General features: G+C 45.6%; 1 protein-coding gene across 1 annotated transcript; it reads right to left on the reverse strand.

The window, feature by feature from the left end:
- Window positions 1–326: 326 nt before the first annotated feature.
- On the reverse strand, window positions 327–20,142 carry LOC147902814 (26S proteasome non-ATPase regulatory subunit 1 homolog A-like). The gene is made up of 14 exons (XM_087373826.1): window positions 19,826–20,142; window positions 9,416–9,479; window positions 9,208–9,313; window positions 5,415–5,526; window positions 5,128–5,296; window positions 4,468–4,602; window positions 4,005–4,387; window positions 3,694–3,829; window positions 3,231–3,479; window positions 2,863–3,083; window positions 2,261–2,519; window positions 1,888–2,120; window positions 1,086–1,623; window positions 327–979 (listed from the first exon to the last, which is right to left on the reverse strand). The coding sequence occupies exons 1-14, from the start codon at window positions 19,969–19,971 to the stop codon at window positions 662–664; spliced, it is 3,069 nt and encodes a 1,022-aa protein (XP_087229952.1). The 5' UTR covers window positions 19,972–20,142; the 3' UTR covers window positions 327–661.
- Window positions 20,143–21,154: the final 1,012 nt, after the last annotated feature.

The following is a 21,154-nucleotide window of genomic DNA, read 5'->3' on the forward strand; positions in this document are numbered from 1 at the left end:
TGTTGGGCAATTTTTCAATGGTACAACATAAACGAATGTATGTTACCATCAAGAAGCTCCTAGCAAATCCTAAAGAAATGAATAAGATGTGCAACAGTAACTTTTAACATTCATTGTCATTCATGCTCTTCCATAAGTAGAACAACATGAAACTTGATAAAGTCCTAGTTAAGTTTCACTTTATGGAATATGGTCCTAAAGGAACCCCATGTTGTGCGTTGTGTCCATGATTGTCCAATTAAATATTTGTTTTTGTTAGGCAATTTTCAAATGAATGTATGTTACCATCAAGAAGCCCCTTTCAAATCCTAAAGAAATTAATGATATAAGATGCCAAATTATACGTTTTGTCGACATATGTAAGAACAAGGTGAAGTGCATACAAAACCAATTACAATTCAGAGTCGGCATGTGCATATCTAGTCTTCTGTTTTTTGTGTGGATGTTTTTGGACCTTATCCCCACTAATAAACTAAAACTAAATCAAGCAATCTGAAAAGAAAGGGGGAGGTTCCAAACTGCTATTTTTACATTTAAAATCAGGCCAGTATACTTGCCGTAGTATTCCATTGCTCAATTTTCCATTGTTTTGGAAAACCACATGCCGTACCCCTGGGCTCCCCATAAATAATGACATTTCTAATAATTGCCAAGGATGCCTTTATGACACATACTCAAATGGTTGAGGAGGTTGAGGCTCTGCATCATCATTTGTCATTGTTGACTGTCCTGCTTGTGCGCTTGAAGTACTGGCTGGAGCTGATGAAGCAGGTGCATCTGTTGATACCAAGATCTCTGGCTCCAAAGGATCCATATCCTTCAACATAACAAATCCAGAAGGTACCAACTTCAATGGAACATACCTGCACCCTTCAGGGAACTTAATGTACTTCTCTTGTGCAGGAACTACCCTTGCAGGATTGGTCAAAATTTCGGAAGAGGGATCCACTTCGGCCTTTTTCTCTGTCACAGAATCAACCTGCACCGACAACACATGCATAGCATGTCAGACAACTTCGGGGGCAAAATCTATAATTTCATCTAAGTACCCTTTACACACCATTTAAAGAGGCAGGAAAAGTCACCTGCATTGCCTCCACATCCTTCCCCTCCTTGTCATTTGGTTTTGGGGTTTTCGCCGCACCATTTGTTTGTGACTGCTGTGATGAGGAGTCCTCGGAAGCAGCTTTTTCTGCCGCATGTTTCATTTCAGCTTCTTTCTTGGCTCTGGCCTTGGCACGAGCCGACGTAGACAAAACAGCAGTTGGTAGCTTTATTGCTGAGGTAGCTACAGGAGCAGCAGTTGGGGGAGGATATCCGAACATGGAAGGCTTAATCTCAGAGAGGAACTCAAACTTAGGTATATTGATCTCATGATTCAGCCCAATAAAAGCTGTGGGGGCAAATGAGAGACTTAAGAAGTATATTAAAGGATACCAATACCAGAATTGACTGAAAACTGCCATCCCAACTACTGCAGTTATTCGATCATGTTTTGTTCTCGACTGTAATGCAATCGTCACATTGCGGCCACCAGCATCTAGGATTCCAGATGCCAAAATGGCACCCATTTTACTCATTGTATCTTCGTGTTTATCCAGAATAATCTTTTCCAATTGGCGCCTGCCAATTATAGAAGACAAGTTGTAATGCCAGAATCCTTAAACACAGATCAACATTTCGAACATTGATTGGCTCAAGCCTCGTATCTACATTAAGTTGCAGTTGGCATACTGAGGGCCTACTCGAAGTGCAATAACAAAAACCGGCACACTGTCTACATTGATTTAAGGTTTGTCAAACAAAGCAACACATCTACTCCAAAATGATTGCACTATAAACACAAGCAACATAGGATTACGGTTCGCCAAACAAAAAGACACTCACCTAAAGCTGCCTACACGAGGTTCCCGGGCTTCTGTAGTTTGAATAAGTACCATTGCCATGGCAATCAGGGCCCCTTGCCGTACAAAATCTACCACATCAGAGGTGAGAGGCTCAAGAAGAGAAATTGCTTCAGCCGATGCTGTGCCAGCGCATGAAATGCCCACTGCTAGAGCTGCTCCGTATCTAACATGGGCATTGTATGATTCAGAGAGCAAAGATACTATCCGTGGTGTCTGTTACATTACAACATTGGCCAAAGACGTTAATAACAAAAGAACTTTCGTTTTAACCTTCAAAAGTTATCAAAATCTTCATCAGAATATTGTAGATCTCCCCCCCTCCCAAAAAAAAAAAACCATCTTTGACATTTCACCTGCTCAGGTTCAGAATACAGTACAAAGCCAAGTGCTAACACTGCTGTCCTTCGAACATCATCACTGACATCTGAAACGGCAAAATGTAGAAGGCGCCTAATAGCTTTATTGTTTGCAGTGCCTCTATATGCCAAAGCCAGAGCATACATGCCTCCATAACGGATTATGGGGTCTTGATCTCGTGTCATTTGCTCAATGAGTGTATCAGCTTCCTCCTCCCTTCCATAGACTATTAAAGCTATTCCCAAGGCCAAACCCCTGCAAATTATCAAACACATGCAAATGAATAACCTGTCAAACCCTGTTGGCTATTCAACAGGCTAATATGCCGTTGGCAGTCACTCAAAGTTCATAATTTCACAGTCTAATCACAGCCCTCTTTCAAAATAAACTGGCTACTAGGCTTCCTGTAAGTCTTCTGTACTTTCAATGGCCTCAAGAATACCAAAAATAGGATCAAATGTTGGTCTAGGGTTGAAAACAAACCAAACCAAGCACATGCTCAAGTAACCACAATCCTATTACTGGATGTCAATCAAAATTCTTTGTAGATACTTAAGACAAAATATCACTCTCAACCGTTGGCCAGAGTTCCATTCACCTGATGATTTTCTCATGTTGCGTGTCATGAGCGTATGCTAGCATCTCTCCAGCCTTCTCACTAGCTGTCCCAACCATTAATAGACCCATACTTATTCCAGCTGCTTCACCAGCTACAGCACTTTCGGTGTATAAGACACTTTTAACATCATCATAAATATCCTCGTCTGCTGTCCCAAGGGCGGCAAGACCCAAACCCAGGCAAGCACCGTGTTGTATGACCTGCCAACAATGAAGTCAACACTAGGCCCCACTCCCAAGAAAAGAAAGATTACATGCACAGTATACTAGCGTATGCCATTGACTCAGAACCCTCTACCAATACCAAGTTAGTAAGCAATCCTTTACACCAGAGGAGCTATGACTTACTTCATTATTTGTACTTCTCAAACTGTCGATCAAAAACTGCTTGATGCCCTCTCCATGATTTGCATGTATTAAACCAAGAGCATATAGCGCACCTCCTTCTGAGTAAGGGCTACCTCCACTTGTTGCTCCGTTCTGGGGCAAATATGGAGCCATTAATGAACGGCCTTGTTGAAGATGGCCTCTGTGGATTACACCTAATCCAGCAGTTGCACTAAACTTTGCCCAGTTGGTGGCACGACTCAGCCAGTCCTGAAAACTCAACACAGCTTCCTTAGCCACTAACTCAATAACTGCCTAATAGCTGAAAAAATATCACAGACTTGCAAGCACAAATGTAAACAGGTGCAATATTAACTTTGGAAAGTCATCCCACAAATGTTCATGGTAGAACACCTTAGATTATCAAACAGGCCCATTTCAGTGGAAATTTTTAATCAAAATCACAAACACTAATATTACTCACCAGATTCTCACGCAAAAAAGTGTCTACAGTTGTTCCCGCATGCATGAGAGCATTGGCATAAATGGTGGCACTGTGGCAGACACTATTCCTTAATTCTACTGACTGCTTTATTGTTTTCAAGATTAAAATATCAGACCTGTAAAAAGCAATGAAAACAGTTTATCAAGCGTAAAATATCAGTGTAGCCACTCATCTCTCGTCCCTTGTCCTTGGCCTGCAGTAAAAAGATTATAAGTCCCAGCACCAGTCACATAGACATTTCAAACAATTAAATTGCAGATCCTAACCTGCATGCTTTTATTTTGAATTACCTATTGTGACCATATAAAAACTGCAGGGTCAAATGTATTGGAGTTTCCCCTGTTAATATCTTCTTCAGCTTTACGAGTCTCTCGGCATACTTGAGATTTTCTTCATCCTCAACAACATTGCCACTGTGATTCAAGGCAGGTCTTGCGGCACTCTCTCCAGAAGTCTCATTAGTGTCCTGTGCTGTGTCCATTGCAGTAGGAGCATGGTCGGGGACAGTGCCTCCATTCTCAGCCACATGTGGAGCACTTGCACCCTCTTCAGGAACTTCAGAAGAGGATGCAACTTTCGGTTCAGGAAGTAGATCCCTGACCTTCAAAAGAAAAGGCTGCCTCTCATTCTCGAATAGATCGAACGCCACTTGGTAAGCCAATAAAGCAGCATCCTGTCAGGATAGCAGTTGCAGCAAGTAAGCATGACAAGGCACTGCATGGAATGCTCAAAAGCAAATCAGCAAACCCCCACCTTGTCTCCCTTCAGAAGTATTTCAAGAATGGAAGCCACAGTTCCAGGATTGTCAAGGAACATAAGGCATTGGCTGATGCTTAGATAGTCAGGTGACTGTAATCTTTGATATACTTTCACTAAGAGTTTAAGAACCTGTTCAGTTCACCAAACAAAACATGCACTTTGATTAAAATCAAAACCTGCAGAACAACTTAAAACAAAACAGGTAAATTTGCATTCATAGCTTCACCGTTCCCTGCATATACATTTGCCTTCTAAGAAAGCAAAAAAATCAAGCAGGATGATCCACTTTCATTTCAACACCCCCCGGCTCCGCCCAAAAAAAAAAAGGTCAGTTCACTACACACAGAGGAAAAGCAATGATTCGAGATTCATAGGATCATGTACAGTAGACATGCCACTGGAAATCAGGATTGCTGCACGGTGATACATCTAATTATATTTAGTCACGGGCAGGAGAAAAGTAGATCATCCATCTTCGCCAGCTTCAATAGCAAAGGAAGTTAACCCCCAGCACAACAAGAGCCATTAGCACATGTGTTATTTTTAATTTGAAGCTATAAGCTTTAATTAGCTAAAGCACAGTACTAGAATGGAGCAGAGCCAACTTTGACTATCAAACATGACACAGCAATTTGTGCAGAAATCAAGCATCACCTCATGTCGATATTCTCTTCTGTTCACAAACGTTTGTGAGATGTTCATGCAATATGCAAGCATTCCAATGACATTTTCACTTTTCAAGATAGACTCCTCCAATTTATCCAAACGTCGACACTCAAGTGCAATACCAAGGGCTTGTTGAAATTTTCCATCTGCTATACATCTGAGAAAAGGCCAAAAGATGTACATCAGAGCACAATCCTTCCTTCCAATATGAGGCAGTAGATAAACTGTGACCACAATGGTACTGCAGAAATTCTCTCTATTAATGTGTCACATACTTGTCCAGCATCCTTTCTACTATAGTCACTAGCCTTGGATCAACAGTAATCGACGAGTCATGGGATTCGGCAGCTTTGGTTCGCAAAGCGGCATACTCATCTATGGCTTTGGCTGCAACATACAGGACAAGAAGACTTAGGGCAGACCAAAAATGTTCATGACTCAACGTAGAATTTACTAATGACTGCAGCAATCACAATAACATTCTCCGGCTGAATCAAGAAACATTCCCAAACCTATCATGTAAAGAGCAAAACACACAGTGCACTTTTGAACCTCATTTACTCGCACACAAGGACCTTCAACTCCACCAGGAACGACTCTTACAGACCTCATCAGCACCGAATGTGGGGGAAGAGTATGTATAGATGTATAAGATCAACACATCCACTTCACTTCCACATGAGTATGTGAGGACTTTCAAGAACCAACAAGGAATAAATCAAGAAGGAAGTGATTTCTTACCCCATTATCAGGAATAAATCTCCCATAAGAAATACAAATATTCAATATATCCTTACTAACGCCATCAGTCTAGATCTCATCTTTTGATCTAGTATGAGAAACTCACAGTTCAATTTTGTGGCATGAAACTCATGTTAGCAAAGCAAGTATGTTCCCTCTTGTAGTATTATAGATCTCAAGAGGAGGACAACATATTCACACAAAAAGGGTCACAGCACACTAATCATAAGGCTTACAACAAAAATTGAAGCGTAACGCCAAATACAGGCTTGATAGTCTAGGTGTGGTGGAAATGTGTAGAAGAGAGAGAAAAGAAAAAACAAAGTTAGGGTGAGAATGAAGGGTGAAAGACTTCAAGGATGGACAGAATGAAATAAAGAAAGAGGAAAAGGCAGGAGTGTGTGTGTGTCGGAGATGAAGCAGAGGAAATATACATTTTCCTTTTCCTTTTCTTTTTTTTTTTTTTGGGGGGGGGGGGGGGGGGGGTTCATTGAAGTTTACAACTCCATGAAACAAAAAAGTACATAATGTAGTCAAATAGCCAAGTGAGAGCCGAAATGCTTTTCCTATAGTGCAAAAAGTAACAATGAGAATCCATATTCTCATGACATGCAATAAATAGACCATGGGAATAGCTGTAATATCTCCACCAAGCTAAGCAGGGGAGGATAATGTAATCATCTGGTTGCACTATTTGTTAGAGTTTGGAACGTCGCCACCTGTGAGCCCCCAAATGGGGAGGTGCATCAACAGAGACCACAGGGGCAAATATCTGTGCATTGGCAGGGCTACCAAGCATGCAGCCTGCCATGTGAGCAGCATAGATAACATAACCAGGTTGTCATTGGTGGCTGGACAAGCTCTGACCAATGGGAAGAACGAAACATCCGTGGGACAACACATGTGACAGGACCAGGAGCAAGGGCTGCTTGGACCTGCAATGGAGGCTGCAACCTGTAGAAAAAAACTGTGCAGCATCCAGGGAAAGATTGGAGTAGTGCAGTTAACAGAAGCTATATTTGGAGCTGCAGGTTAGTGCGGTGCAGAAAAGATGTGCAAGTACAAGGACTGCCATGCGGCAATCAGGTGCCCACAATGGGCCAGCAAACAATGTGCCTCAACTTGGGCTGCCACCACCGCAGCAGGGAGGCCCAGAACTACAGCAAGAGGCCTTCATCATCGGCTGCCTACACAGCAGCAAGGACGGAATCGTGGGGAGTCTTGTGCCTCACCATTGGGCTGCCTACACAGCAGCAAGGAGGCCAAGGTTCAGCAGAGCAAACACTGCCTGTCCAAGGGAGTAGCAGGAAAAGTGTGTTATGCAGTGTACCATTATAGAAGCTCTCACGGTAGCCTATAAAAACGTTACAGCACAGTAAGCTGTTAGCTCCTCTCCCCAGTAGGACAAGGGTGCTTCAAGAGATTCAAAAGGAGCACACTTGCTGATTCAGCTTGCATGAGTATCTCCTCTGAATCAGCTTGGATGAGTATCTCCTCTTTCTCTCCAGTCAGACCAGCAACACTATATTCCAGAGCTTTTTTTAGGGGATGGAATTTACGATGACTGGCTGGGTCAGGTTTGAGAGACAACAAGTCATCATACTCTCCACATGATTTGTGGGAAGAGGTGCACTCCACATGACATTATATTTGCACAATCAGCTGCGCAACCTATACACTCTAATTTCAGATTGTCAAGGCCCAAGAATATAGCATGCCCGAGGTGAGTAACTGAAACCGGACCAAAAACCCTAAAACGAATCTGTATCCCGCTTTGAAACCCTAAAAACGAATCACTGCTGGCAGAAACACAGCCTGGATCTTCAATTCACAGCAGATAATAATCGAGGTAGATTTCGAATTTCATAGATAACAGGGAAAAACAGCATCTAATAGCTTCATCTGACGAGGAGCAGCAACGGATTAATCAAAACAAACTAAGAGAGGGAGAGAAAGAACAAAGATTGCTACTTCCACACAATATTTTTGCAATATTTCACGAGAACTTCGAATAGGAACAGGAGAACACAAACTGAAATCTCAAACTCAGTCGTTGAGGCCATAGAGGCTGGGAGCTTGTTGCCTCTAGGGTCGTAGATAGGAGCGGCTGGTGCATGAGTATGTTGAAGATGTTGATGCCTTGCTATAGGGAGCACCGTGAAGCTTGACTCTCCCTATTTCTCTCTTTCTTGAAAAGATCTATCTTGAAAAAATCTCTCAAAGGATTTCAATGAAATCTCTGAAGAAATACACTCAACGAATGAATTGGAAAGAATAGACGGAATTCTTTCAAACAAACAAAAATCTCTCATGAATGAACTCTCACAAGAATCTCACAATGAACGGAATACTCTAGTTGCTCTCAGCGGAAGAGAAGATCACTCGAGACTCTCAATCACTATCTCTCACTCACTCTCATACAAATCGGAATGCCCAACGGAAGGCAAGGGAGCTGTGATACCATTACAAAATATGTAGAGGGGAGAGGAGAAGAGTGGAGATGAGGAGAGAGGGCACAGCTGGAGAGCACACCACAAATGACTAGCTGTACACTAGATTTATATACCTAGATGAATCCAGGAACATTCCCAAACTCATCCTCGAAAAACACAACATAGTTTCAATCTCACAATAGTCACTCATAAGATTGAAAACCATAAACTCTATCACGCATAGCAAGGACTAGCTACTATGACATCCCCACTCACGCCATCAGCGCCCAACAGTGGGAGTAGACCATAGTATAAAAATATGCTCTCACATATACAAATCCAAACACCCACACATACTTGAGCATCCATTTATAAAGTCTTTGTACTGAGTTTCTGTCGTCACTCTGGAGGTGAAGGGCAGACTCAGCCATGACGAAGGCTAGTACTAAAGGAGAAGGCTAATAAAAAAGCAATACACTAGATTTAGTTGAAAATGTAGAATATATACAAACCCTTTTAGGGTTAGGGTTAGGGCATCTAACCCTTTCCTTTATAGCAACTCTATGTGTTAGTGCTATGCACAATATTCAACACATGATGTTGGGATGGTTTCTTAACAAGGAGAGGGGCCAACAAGGAAAAGAAGGCGGGAGGGGGGGAAAGGGGGGGGGAGGGGGGCTGGCACAAGCAGTAAAATAAAGCCAACAAGTCAAATCTGCCAGAATATTACACATTGTGGAGGATGTAAAAACCTAGCCTATTGGGCTCATATGTGCAATACTGCCACTCTTTTTCATGATACACATCCATCTACAATTAGCCCCTCTTGGTGAATAGTGTCCTTAAGAAACTCCTCTGTTATACAAAAATAATAAGGCAGGAAAAAAACACTTACCTAGAAGCGTGTGAGCATAATCTGAATCTTCTGAAACATCAAAGAGGTTCTGAGCTCTCAAGGCATACAACAATGACTCGTTTGGCTCCCCAAGATAGTAAAAAACCTAAATAGCAATGCATAACCAGTAAATATCCTTGAAAAAAAGCAATAAAAAACAATGACTTGGAAAACCCACCTCAAAAAAAGGGGGGAAATCATATCTCACCTTTGAAACAACCAATGCCGCCAGCTGCCTTTGGACAAAAGAGTCATCTTCATACAAGCTCTCTCTGCAGACAATTTACGATCAGCAATGTTTCAACAGACCATAATTCCTCTCTTAAGCATCAACATGAACTTTGCCTTTGACCATTGGCTTGGAGTTCAGCAAGTTTCCAAGTCACAATGTGCTCAAACTAAAATTTTAACAAAATAACTGGTTGAGCTAAAGTTAACCTAAATTTAAATAGATGTGTTCTAAAATGGCTTATCTAACTGAACAAAACATGCTATGTAATCATCTCATACATCTGTTGGGGGAAAACAAGCGCTCCAGCATTGGAACGCACAAAAAATGCAAAGTTCTTTCTTAAATCCCTATACATTGTGACAGCCCCGATCGCTCGAAGTTTAACCACATGTTCTCAGCTATATATGAGATGTTGCGCAGGGCTTGACCTGGAATCCCTGTTAGGGTTTGCATTGGGACTGAAGCACATTCCACATGGGCAATGCTTGCATCCCACATAGATAAGTGTGGAATCCACATGGAGCTGCCACGTCTACCTCAAGAGGATGCAGTAGGCTGCCATATGGGCAGAGATCGGGCCCAGGGGGCTGGAAGCATTGCAAATGGAGGAATTTACAGGCAGGCTCGAAGCCTGCAGGCAGTGGATAGGTAGCCAACTACAGAGTGGTGGATAGCCATACCATGGTTTGCCAGAACAGGTCTGCCCAGAGGCCAGGACAGATCGCCTAACAGCTAGGGTCAGCATCTTCATCCAGTTGGCACAGAACTGCAGGCCCTCCTATAGGGCACATCAGACTATGCAGACAGCTCCTCCCTCATCTATAAGAAGGGGCGTATAGGCCCATTCCCACTGTAGGTAGCCCAGCAACTGGCTACCTACATGTAGAGCACTTCCATACCAGTTTGGTCCACACATTGTGGAGGATGAATGTAAGATTTCAGTTTGCCTATTTATACTTGTTGATCTAGAGGGTCAGTGGGATCCTTGGGACTCGTGTTCCAGCAGATGGTAGAGGTCATCGAGATCCTTGGGACACATGTTAGGGCATCTCTTGAGTACAGCTCCCTGGTCGGCTGCTTTGCTGCCCTATATATGGGCTCCTCCTCCCACATTGTTGGTATCCATTTCCACACACACACACACACACACACTCACTCACACTCACGCACTCTGCTTGTGCACAGTTCCTATGCTAAATACCAGTGCACCTTGCCTCATCTCTGATTCGGATTCTCTCTCTCTCGTTCTGTTTCACGCTTCCGCATGTATGTTATCAAAGCGAGCTGTTTGTTCGGAGCTGGGACCTAAAGAAGAGACGATTGGAGGCGTCTAGATCGAGGCTGATTGCTACTGATACAAAGCAACAAACCAGCAAACATCAGTGCAGGTAGGTGTGCTGCTGTACAGAGGCCAGAGAGGGAGTGCTCGAGCGTGGTGCATTGAGTGGTGGGCAGATCAGGTGCACAGAAGGAAGGCCAGCCATTCGTGGAGCTCAAGGCATGCTGAAGCAACGCATGGACTGCAAGAGGAGAAACCATTCCTCCTTTCCCTGCCTCTGCCACTTCCACTTCTTCTTCTTCACTATCGGAAGGGCTGTCCATCTGACACTCCAAATTTTGTGCGTAAGAGCTTGGACTAGTTCCATGGCACCCCCATGCATGAACAAGGAGGGAAAACTTGACGGGCACCAATAATACCATTGGAAGCTGAATCTCAAAGCCTGGTTTATTCACAAAGGCCTATGGGAGATCGTTCAGGGATACGAGCGAAAGACCGAACCTCCGAAGAACTTGATCTGTTGGGATGCTGCCTGGGATTGGGAGGATCGTGACTCCAAGGCACATCCAGCATTGATAGCCATTCGTGGAGCTCAAGGCATGCTGAAGCAACACACGGACTGCAAGAGGAGAAACCATTCCTCCTTTCCCTGCCTCTGCCACTTCCACTTCTTCTTCTTCACTATCGGAAGGGCTGTCCATCTGACACTCCAAATTTTGTGCGTAAGAGCTTGGACTAGTTCCATGGCACCCCCATGCATGAACAAGGAGGGAAAACTCGACGGGCACCAATAATGCCATTCGAATCTGAATCTCAAAGTCTGGTTTATTCACAAAGGCCTATGGGAGATCGTTCAGGGATACGAACGAAAGACCAAACCTCCGAAGAACTTGATCTGTTGGGATGCTGCCTGGGATTGGGAGGATCGTGACTCCAAGGCACATCCGGCATTGATAGCCATTCGTGGAGCTCAAGGCATGCTGAAGCAACACATGGACTGCAAGAGGTCCTTTCCCTGCCTCTGCCGCTTCCACTTCTTCTTCTTCACTATCGGATGGGCTGTCCATCTGACACTCCAAATTTTGTGCGTAAGAGCTTGGACTAGTTCCATGGCACCCCCATGCATGAACAAGGAGGGAAAACTCGACGGGCACCAATAATGCCATTGGAAGCTGAATCTCAAAGTCTGGTTTATTCACAAAGGCCTATGGGAGATCGTTCAGGGATACGAGCGAAAGACCGAACCTCCGAAGAACTTGATCTGTTGGGATGCTGCCTGGGATTGGGAGGATCGTGACTCCAAGGCACATCCGGCATTGATACGCACCATTACAAAGGAGGTCTTGCCAACAATATAAACGTTGACTAGTGCTTCCAAGGTATGGTCTGAACTAGAGGATCTTTATGTCAGGGATTCTGCTATGTGAGCTGTCACTTTGCGAGGTCAACTATACAGCCTCGAGTTCCCCAGACAGAGTCTCATGCAGCTGTTCTGGCCAAGGTCATCCATGACCAGCTTCTGGCAATGGGTGCTGCCTTATTCTCTCTTCAGTTAGCTGCCCTTATTCTCACGAAGCTTCCCCCTGAGCACAACATGGCTTCCTGAGCAATGCGGTGCCAGGTCACTACAAATCAACTAGATTTGGATGACCTCCACTCACTGCTCATAGAGAAAAATCAGTCTCCAAGACTCAGGTAGCTCCAAGTGATGATCAGGTGCTTCAATAGTGCAGAAGAAAGGCTGGAGCCCATGCTATTCATGTGGAAAGAGAGGACACCTGGCCAAGGATTGCTGGGGCAAATCAAAAGACAAGGGCAAGACTGATGACCAGTCTGATGATCCTAGGGCAGCTCTTGCTCATAATATATACATATACCTCTTTACGACTAGAATATATCCAATCGTACAAATTTAGAAAAAAAAATCTTGCTTATAATACTGGGATTGTTCCTGCTTTCAAGCACTGAGGTATGGGTCCCCTCATGTGAGAGAGGGCTTGTGGGCGGGAGAGCGTGCTGTCTACAGCTCCAAAAAGACAAGTATCTAAATGAGATCTGTTCACCAGTTCAGACTATGGAAACGGTGTGTTCCGCATTCATCAATCGCCATGGGAAGTCAAATACATGCAGATCTCTTTACTGCTCATGGTGGCATTCTTCTTCGAGAATCCAAGTTATCAGGTGCTATCACCGAGGTGATTCCAGTATTCATGGTCCTGGAGGGTCCATGGTGGCATCTTCATCAGCTTTCTTCTGTGCTCAATATGAGCTGCAGAGAGTGGTTGATGGATTTCCAATTTGTTTGGGGTCTGATTCTGACTAGATCTGGGTGGGTTTCCTAAGGCATGCGACCAGATATATGGCTGTTTTTCCAACTCCTGAGGATAGGGATCAGTGGTGTATGATGTATCAGGCTGCCAGGTTTGGTTAACCCAAATCTGGTCACGACCCTGGTCGGGTCACCCCGGTCAACTGACCTTACCTAGGTCGGGTCAACTGACCTTACCTGGGTCGGGTCAACTGACCTTCCCTGGGTCGGTTGACTAGACCTGGGTCGGCTAGTACAGCTCCCTAGGTCAGTTGCTTTGCTGCCCTATATATAGGGTCCTCCTCTGGAGATCTGGAAATGGTTAATGCATTTGGCCTCAGCCTGGATGGCAAGGCAGGCCAATGGTACAGAGCCCTCAGCCCGGAAGAGAAAGTCAATTGGAAGGCGTTATGGAAAGCTTTCATCATAGGGTTCACTCCTAGTGGACATAAGTGGAGCCGACAGTATCAGAGTGTTAGAAATTAACCCAACAAAGGGTACACACAGCAATGCCCTGGAGCTCACACAATGTGCATGTGGGGTGTGGAATCACAAACTTCGTTACTTATGTGCATTCAATAGATGTGTAGACTCATCAATAGACAATGAACTGGCCAGATAGAGAAACCACCAAAATATATTTCCGTCCAAAACTATAGACACAATACCAAAGATATAGATCCACAGTCCCACCAATGGTGTGGTCCTCTGATCTTACCACAAGGTCCTTCTCTTATCAGCCAGTTATCTCTAGACTCGAGTCCGCGTGCTCCACCTAGAGCGTCTGTAGACTTTCCGTCCAGTGTGTTCTTCTCCACCTTACTGCCTCAGAATCTGCCTAGGTGGGCAGCCCCTGCCAAGCTTTGTCTGCAGCACACAGGTCCCTGTTCCACTGCTCCAACCTGCTTGTGAATGGCTGCTCCAGAAGATATGATGATCACAACACCTTGCTGCCCTAGAAGACAGCCAAAGTCCCAGCCCTTAGGGAACTCAGTCTGCAGCACTCCTTCAACTCTCCTTTACCTCCAAGATGAGGCCAAAGGGAATGCCTTCAGGCTGCTCCTGTCTGCTCCACTTTCTGCTGGATGTTGGATAATGAATGAGGGCTGGAGGCCCTCCTTTTATAGGGCACAAGGCCTGCCCCAAAAAACCGACCAGTCTGTCCCAATCTGGGCCGACTGGACAGACCAGGTTGGCTCAGCCCAACCAGCCCCAATAGGGCCCTTTACTGGCCCCACAAAATCGCCCTCCTGGGCTCTCTTCCAGGGCTTGCTGGCCCACAATTCTATGCAGGGGCTGAGCCCTTGGCCAGCCCTAGATAGGGCCTGGTTGGCTGGCTTTGCCCAGCCCAACCAGCCCTCCATATGGGCTGCCATGTGCTGCCCCATCCCCCGCCATGTCAGCGTCTGTTCTCCCTGCTGGTTCTGCCCTCTGCCAGGCTCTCTCCAGCCACGTATGCAGCGCCGTACTGTTCCGTACATTGCTGATGTCATCACGCCTTTTACCTGGGACACCTCGCCAACCATGAATGCTCCAACTGTCCCAGATCCACACATCCAGGTAATCTCTCTTTGGGCACATCCTGCCCTAGGTCTCCCTCCCCCACGCTCTCCTCATTTGGGGGCTTACAGATGGGGAGGTGACCTTTCCAACACCCCCTCTCGCCGACACATCTCGGCCCAATGCCAACACGTCGATGACGATGCTCCAGTAACTCCCTAGTCGTAGTCCTCTGGAACTCTTCGATATCGAAATCTTCTCCTGGCTTTTCATCCAGTGGCTCTTGCTCCACCAGGTCTGGTTCCGCTTCCGCACACCATCCTGGTACACAGGTCCATCTTTGGTAGCACCTCCTGGCACCACCTTCTTCCGTCACATTCCTGCCTTCGAACTCGAGCAATCCAACGGTCACAATCTTCCAGTTGTCCCCCTCATAATGAGTGAACAACCTGGAGTCTTCCAGGCCCAGGAGCTCACACAGTGTGCATGTGGGGTGTGGAACCACAAACTTCTTTACTTATGTGCATTCAATAGATGTGCAGACTCATCAATAGACAATGAACCGGCCAGATAGAGAAACCACCAAAATATATTTCCGTCCAAAACTATAGACACAATACCAAAGATATAGATCCAGAGTCCCACCAATGGTGTGGTCCTCTAATCTTACCACAAGGTCCTTCTCCTATCAGCCAGTTATCTCTAGACTCGAGTCCGCGTGCTCCACCTAGAGCGTCTATAGACTTTCCATCCAGTGTGTTCTTCTCCACCTTACTGCCTGAGAATCTGCCTAAGTGGGCAACCCCTGCCAAGCTTTGTCTACAGCACACAGGTCCCTGTTCCACTGCTCCAACCTGCTTGTGAATGGCTGCTCCAGAAGATATGATGATCACAACACCTTGCTGCCCTAGAAGACAGCCAAGGTCCCAGCCCTTAGGGAACTCAGTCTGCAGCACTCCTTCAACTCTCCTTTACCTCCAAGATGAGGCCAAAGGGAATGCCTTCAGGCTGCTCCACTTTCTGCTGGATGTTGGATAATGAATGAGGGCTGGAGGCCCTCCTTTTACAGGGCACAAGACCTGCCCCAAAAAACCGACCGGAATGTCCCAATCTGGGCCGACTGGACAGACCAGGTTGGCTGGCCCAACCGACCTGGTTGGCTCAGCCCAACCAGCCCCAATAGGGCCCTTTACTGGCCCCACAAAATCGCCCTCCTGGGCTCTCTTTTCCAGGGCTTGCTGGCCCACGATTCTATGCAGGGGCTGAGCCCTTGGCCAGCCCTAGATAGGGCCTGGTTGGCTGGCTTTTCCCAGCCCAACCAGCCCTCCGTATGGGCTGCCATGTGCTGCCCCATCCCCCGCCATGTCAGCGCCTGTTCTCCCTGCTGGTTCTGCCCTCTGCCAGGCTCTCTCCAGCCACGTATGCAGCGCCGTACTGTTCATACATTGCTGATGTCATCACGCCTTTTAACTAGGACACCTCGCCAACCATGAATGCTCCAGATCTGTCCCAGATCCACACATCCAGGTAATCTCTCTTTCAGCACATCCTGCCCTAGGTCTCCCTCCCCCACGCTCTCCTCATTTGGGGGCTTACAGATGGGGAGGTGACCTTTCCAACAGGCCAAAGGTTCTGTGCTCAACAGGTCAAACTGAAAGATGGAAGGTGACTTCACCTTCATCCTGTTGGTCGGTTCAACAGACTGAGTCAGCCTAGCTGATGCAGGTCGGTTGGTTGGCTGACTGGGTTGGCCAGTCAAGAGGGTCACCTAACCCTATAAAAGGCCCCATTGTGGGGAGGCTACTGTTAGTTCATGCAGTAGTCCTCAGCCTGTATTGACGTAGAACTTGGTGCACGCCTTGAGTAAGGAGAGCAAAAGACTGCACGATGGAGCAGCAAGCAGAACAAGCTAGTGAAGCCTACGGACAGGAGCATGGCGATCCAGGGGGGTTATACTGCCGAGGGTCAGCAAACAGAGCTCGTGGTGTAGCCAGACCTCAGCATATGTTTGCTGCAGGTGGTAGTACATTTTTTGGAGCTTCTTGTGTATGATCGTCTATTCTCTAGATGAGATCTGAAAGTATTCTCTCTCTCTTCTTCTATCTAACAAGTATTGTACTCTGCAAAATCTTCAGCATTAGATGTCTTGCTCTCCGGGTGGTTGCAAGGACATTGTTATATCTACACGTTGTGTTTAGGTTTTATGTACCAGATAAGCGTAGATATGTTTCCAATAGATGAACCCACAAATCTGGAATTACTATAGCAGAGAGAAATGCCAAAAGAAGGTGACCTTAGATTTTGGATGGATTTGTGAATAGACACTTGTGAAAGGGTATGCTTTTCAAAGGGATGCATCCATGAGGGATAATCCTTCACAAGAGGCATACACCCTCTTTCATAAGAACACCCTCTTTCATAAGAGAGACTTTCTATCCATAGACAGATCCATGAATGCCCTTTCCCAAGGGTCACACACCTTCACAAGAAATACACACACCCTTGGAATATGTGCCTCTTCAATTGTACCTTTCACTCTCTATGTAAAAAGAGGCCATTCTGGTCATATATTGGTCAAATACAACAGGCTTCCAACCAACCTTTGATACAATGCTGCATCAATCAACTTTGGCATGTCCTCATTGCTTAGCTTTGTCCCGACCTCCAGAGGGTTCGTACTTCCTTACATTCTTCCATCTAGAATCTCTTCAAAGTTCAACACCTCCTAACAATGCTTCCCTTGACAGATGAAGATGCTGTCATTTGCTGCCAACCTTGGTCTTACCTCTGGTGAAGAGGTAAAGGTTTGGATTAGTAGGACTAAGAGAGAAGCCTATCTCAATGAAGTAGTCATTTATCCTCTGGTACCACACTCTAGGGGCCACAGTTGCCAGTTTGTTTTTTTCTTCCAAATTATGTCATCGGATTCAATCGCATAACCATAATGGCAATCGTCCTAACTGTAGGAGCAAATGTTCCATAGTCAACTCCCTTGGCCTGTCAGATGGTTGCATCTTCCTCAACTTTCTTCTGTGCAAGCAGAGCTCACCCTAGAGCAAGCTACTGTGCAAAGCCTTGACAACAAGTCTGGCCTTGTACGTATCCACAGTCCCATCGGATTCATACTTGGCGTAGTAACCCCCTTGGTTCCTATGATCTTCCTCTTTCAAGGTCTCTCAATGAGGTCCCTTGTATGGTTCTTCAAAATGGCCTACATTTCTGCTGCCATGGCAGCCTGCCACTCTGGATTCCCTTTGCTTCCTCAAAGATACTTGGTTCCCATTCAAGCACAGTTCACAGATGGACCTTTCCTTTGAGATCTCCTTACCTCGTAACTGCTTTCTAGAGCATCTGTGACTCCTAACTCTTTCAGACTTCAAGTACCATCTTGGTCCTCTAGCTCTAACTCTGAATCTTCACTCTCTTGAGGGAATGGATGTGTGTATGTTGGTTGTTTCATAAAGATATTTTAACATCTTCCAAGCCTACCCCGCCGCATTTGCGAGCTGCATGTGGGTTATGAGAGTGCCTGTGCATCTCTTGCAAGACCTCATAGACATGGCAACCCCTATATGTAGACGAGCATCTTTTGAACATGTAGCTTTTTTAATTGGCTTGTACCACTAAATAGTTCGACACTTGTCTTGGGTGACTCAAAATGGGTTCTCAGCTTTCTTCAACAACTATCATTGCAACAGTCAGCAAATTTTTGCATGGTTTGCTTAAGGTCAGATTGCTTTATTGATGTTGGAGTTGAGGGCCTACTAAACAAGTAACCCTACACAGCAGAATGAATGCAAACTCCCACTGATCTCTCTCACAATGTACGTGCATACACACGCTGAATCCTCACTCATAAAAGTTAAGCAGGAATGAAAAGAAGAACTCGGACTCTTATCATCCACAAAGCATGGGATAACGCTAGAAACATCCAGCAAGGTGCTGACTAAAACAACAGTCAGAGATGATTATAATGCTGAGATCTGTAGGGAGCAAGTATGCTCGTACACTCCTCAACCTGTGCTGCCTTGAATATGCTTCAGTGGGACTGATGGAGTGTGTCCCCAAACACCCTATTTATAGGAGTGGAGACCTAGAAACCCCCCCCCTCCAAAAAAAAAACAGGCCGACTCAGGCCAGGCCCACACCCAACCAGCTGTACTGCGAGGCCTATAAATTAAAAGAGGCCCTGGCATTGCTCGCTGCCATGCTGCCACGCATCTGCTGCAGCTACTCTTCCAGACAGACGTTAACATTCACACTGTTTCTGATGCTCTACCAGCCGGCCCCACAGTTCCAGGTAAGACTAATCTCTACCCCGATCTACTAACCCCTAACCCATCACTAATTTTGTGAGAAGTTGTCCTCGTGGCTTGTGTCTTTCGTATCTTTCATAACAACCCTCAACTCAAGAAATCTAGCTTTGGATGATCTTTCACCGGACTTGCAACATTCTTATCTGCAAAACTTGTCGGCAAGCACTCATAACTGTATGCTTCCCAAACTTCAACATGTTACCGCTCTCACTAGGCAAGCTAGACCATTAGCAAGGACACTCTTTTCCATGGTTATCTGCTAGCTTTTACTTCGAAGAAGATATCTTTTAGAAACGTTGCAAACGTCTCTCTCTCTTTCTTCCCCTTATTTGCTTCTCTCCTCTTTGCACCTACGCCAGTAGTTCCTAAGATGATTCTTCTCCCTTCCAATTGCATCCTTCTGCCCTAGAGCTCCTTCCGTCAATCAAGGGCCCTTCATGTTTCCTCCTCTTAAGCTCTTTCCCATACTTCACAATAGCCCATTCATTGTCCTTGGCTTTTCTTTTCTAGATCCTTATATTTTAACCGACCTGTTCAGACGTTGACTTTCAATTCGAACGTCCTTTCACTAAACGATATTTTTAGATAGTCCTATGATGTGACCTGACCTACCTAGTACTTAGCAACTCTCCGGGCCCAACTAGCGAGCGAGTAAAAGATGAGATCTTCATCTCCTGCCCGCAAAAAAATTGAACTCCTCATCTTGAAAACAATGCTGTCCACTTGAGAACGTATCATGTTAACGAGCACGTAAAGAGATCGATGTACGCGTGGATGGTGAAGCATCAATTCGGATTGCATTTGGTGTTAACGATCACGTGAAGCTAAGTCGACGTAGTGAAGCGTTGGAAAAAGCAGTAACAAATCGTGAAACAAGGCTGCAGCAGGATAAGAAAAACAGACAAAAGTAGAACCCTAAACACCCTCCAAACTGCACATCATAAGCAAGCGAAAAAAGGAAAAGGGGTTCCGAAAAACCATACAAGCTGGATATGTCGGTGGAGATTTCGGGCCAGAAGTAATCGACGAAGGTGTTGATGTTGGTGAGGGCGTGAATCTTGAGAGCGGGGTGGGGCTCCTGGAGCATGGCAAGCAAGCCACTAGCGGTGGAGACGAGGGCGGTAGCCATGATTAGGGGTGATGGAGGTGGGAAAGCGACAGCTTGTGGAGGTGTTAGTCCTGCGAGAGGCAGGCAACCATGGAGAGCAGAAAAACACCGAGGTCTCAAGTTCTCTTGAAGAAGATGAAGAAGAAGAAGATGAAGTGAAAGGAAGAAGGGCTTTTGCTTGTGGAAATGGAAAAGTGAACCAGACACAAGATCGCCCCACAACTCCTCGGTAGCCCAGTGGTAGCCTAGCGGCCGCCCTCGTTCGATCCCTAGCAGCTTGGTGCGTAGGCGCAGCACAGCTGGGCCCCTCGATAGCGCCGAATGGGTGGGTGGGTGCGTGGCTGCTTGGGTCAAAAACAAGGTGAATGATAATAAAAGGCCTGCCCAAAATCTAAAATACCAAAAAAGAAGACTAACTGGATTTTTCCAACTTGGAAAATCTAAAATACCAAAAAAGAAGACTAATTGGATTTGCAACTTGGAAAAGAGGGTGGAGAGATGATGAAGAGAGAGAGAGAGAGAGAGAGAGAGAGAGAAGGGGCGGGGGGGGAAGGAGGGAGGGAGAGAGCTAAAAATATGGAGGATTTGTAGAAAAGAAAATAGTAATTAAATAACCCATCATTTTTTGAAAATTGAAAAATGACGATTTTTCTCTTCTTGAGAATCGTCTTCACTAAGACCTACCTCACGGCAGGCCAAAAAAGGAAACACAAATCCTTTGATCTGATTCAAAAAACTCACAGCTAACAAACAGCACGTTATCTTAACATAGAATCGACTGGAGACCCTTTGTATTTTTTCAAAAAAAATTCCCATGGCATTTTCACACGTAGTGGAGCTTTCCCCGGTACCTCATGTTGAGGAGTGTTTCCCTGCCGCCTTTGTTGGTGGCAAAAATACTTGATTGTGCCGCGATTGAGCCCTTCTGTGTCTCTTCTGCCTCACTCAGCCTCCCCCTCCTCCACTCAGCCCCCCTTCCTCCCTCTCCCTCTTCATCTCCTCAACCTCTCTGCTCAAACGCTCCCCTCTCTCACTTCCTCGCTCAACCCTGCCTCCTTTCTCACCACTCAATCTCTCTCCTTCATTATCCTCCCCTTAATCTCTCTCCTTCACTATCTCACGCGCTAGCAGGAATGAGGAGATGGGAGCGGAGGCACCCTTACATGAACAGCACGAGGCGGTTGGAAATTTCAAGAACCAAGAA

The sequence above is a fragment of the Dipteris shenzhenensis genome, chromosome 4, assembly GCF_047967505.1.
Source record: "Dipteris shenzhenensis isolate YYH24624 ecotype China chromosome 4, Dip_SZ_1.0, whole genome shotgun sequence".
NCBI classification, from domain to species: domain Eukaryota; kingdom Viridiplantae; phylum Streptophyta; class Polypodiopsida; order Gleicheniales; family Dipteridaceae; genus Dipteris; species Dipteris shenzhenensis.

Excerpts from the sequence above, each read along its gene's own strand:
- LOC147902814 (XM_087373826.1), bottom strand. The coding sequence starts at position 19,971 with ATGGCTACCGCCCTCGTCTCCACCGCTAGTGGCTTGCTTGCCATGCTC. Across the intron at positions 3,830-4,004 it reads TTTTTATATGGTCACAATAG|GTCTGATATTTTAATCTTGA; the intron begins GTAATTCAAAAT and ends TGCTTTTTACAG. Across the intron at positions 3,480-3,693 it reads CTTTTTTGCGTGAGAATCTG|GACTGGCTGAGTCGTGCCAC; the intron begins GTGAGTAATATT and ends TTGAGTTTTCAG.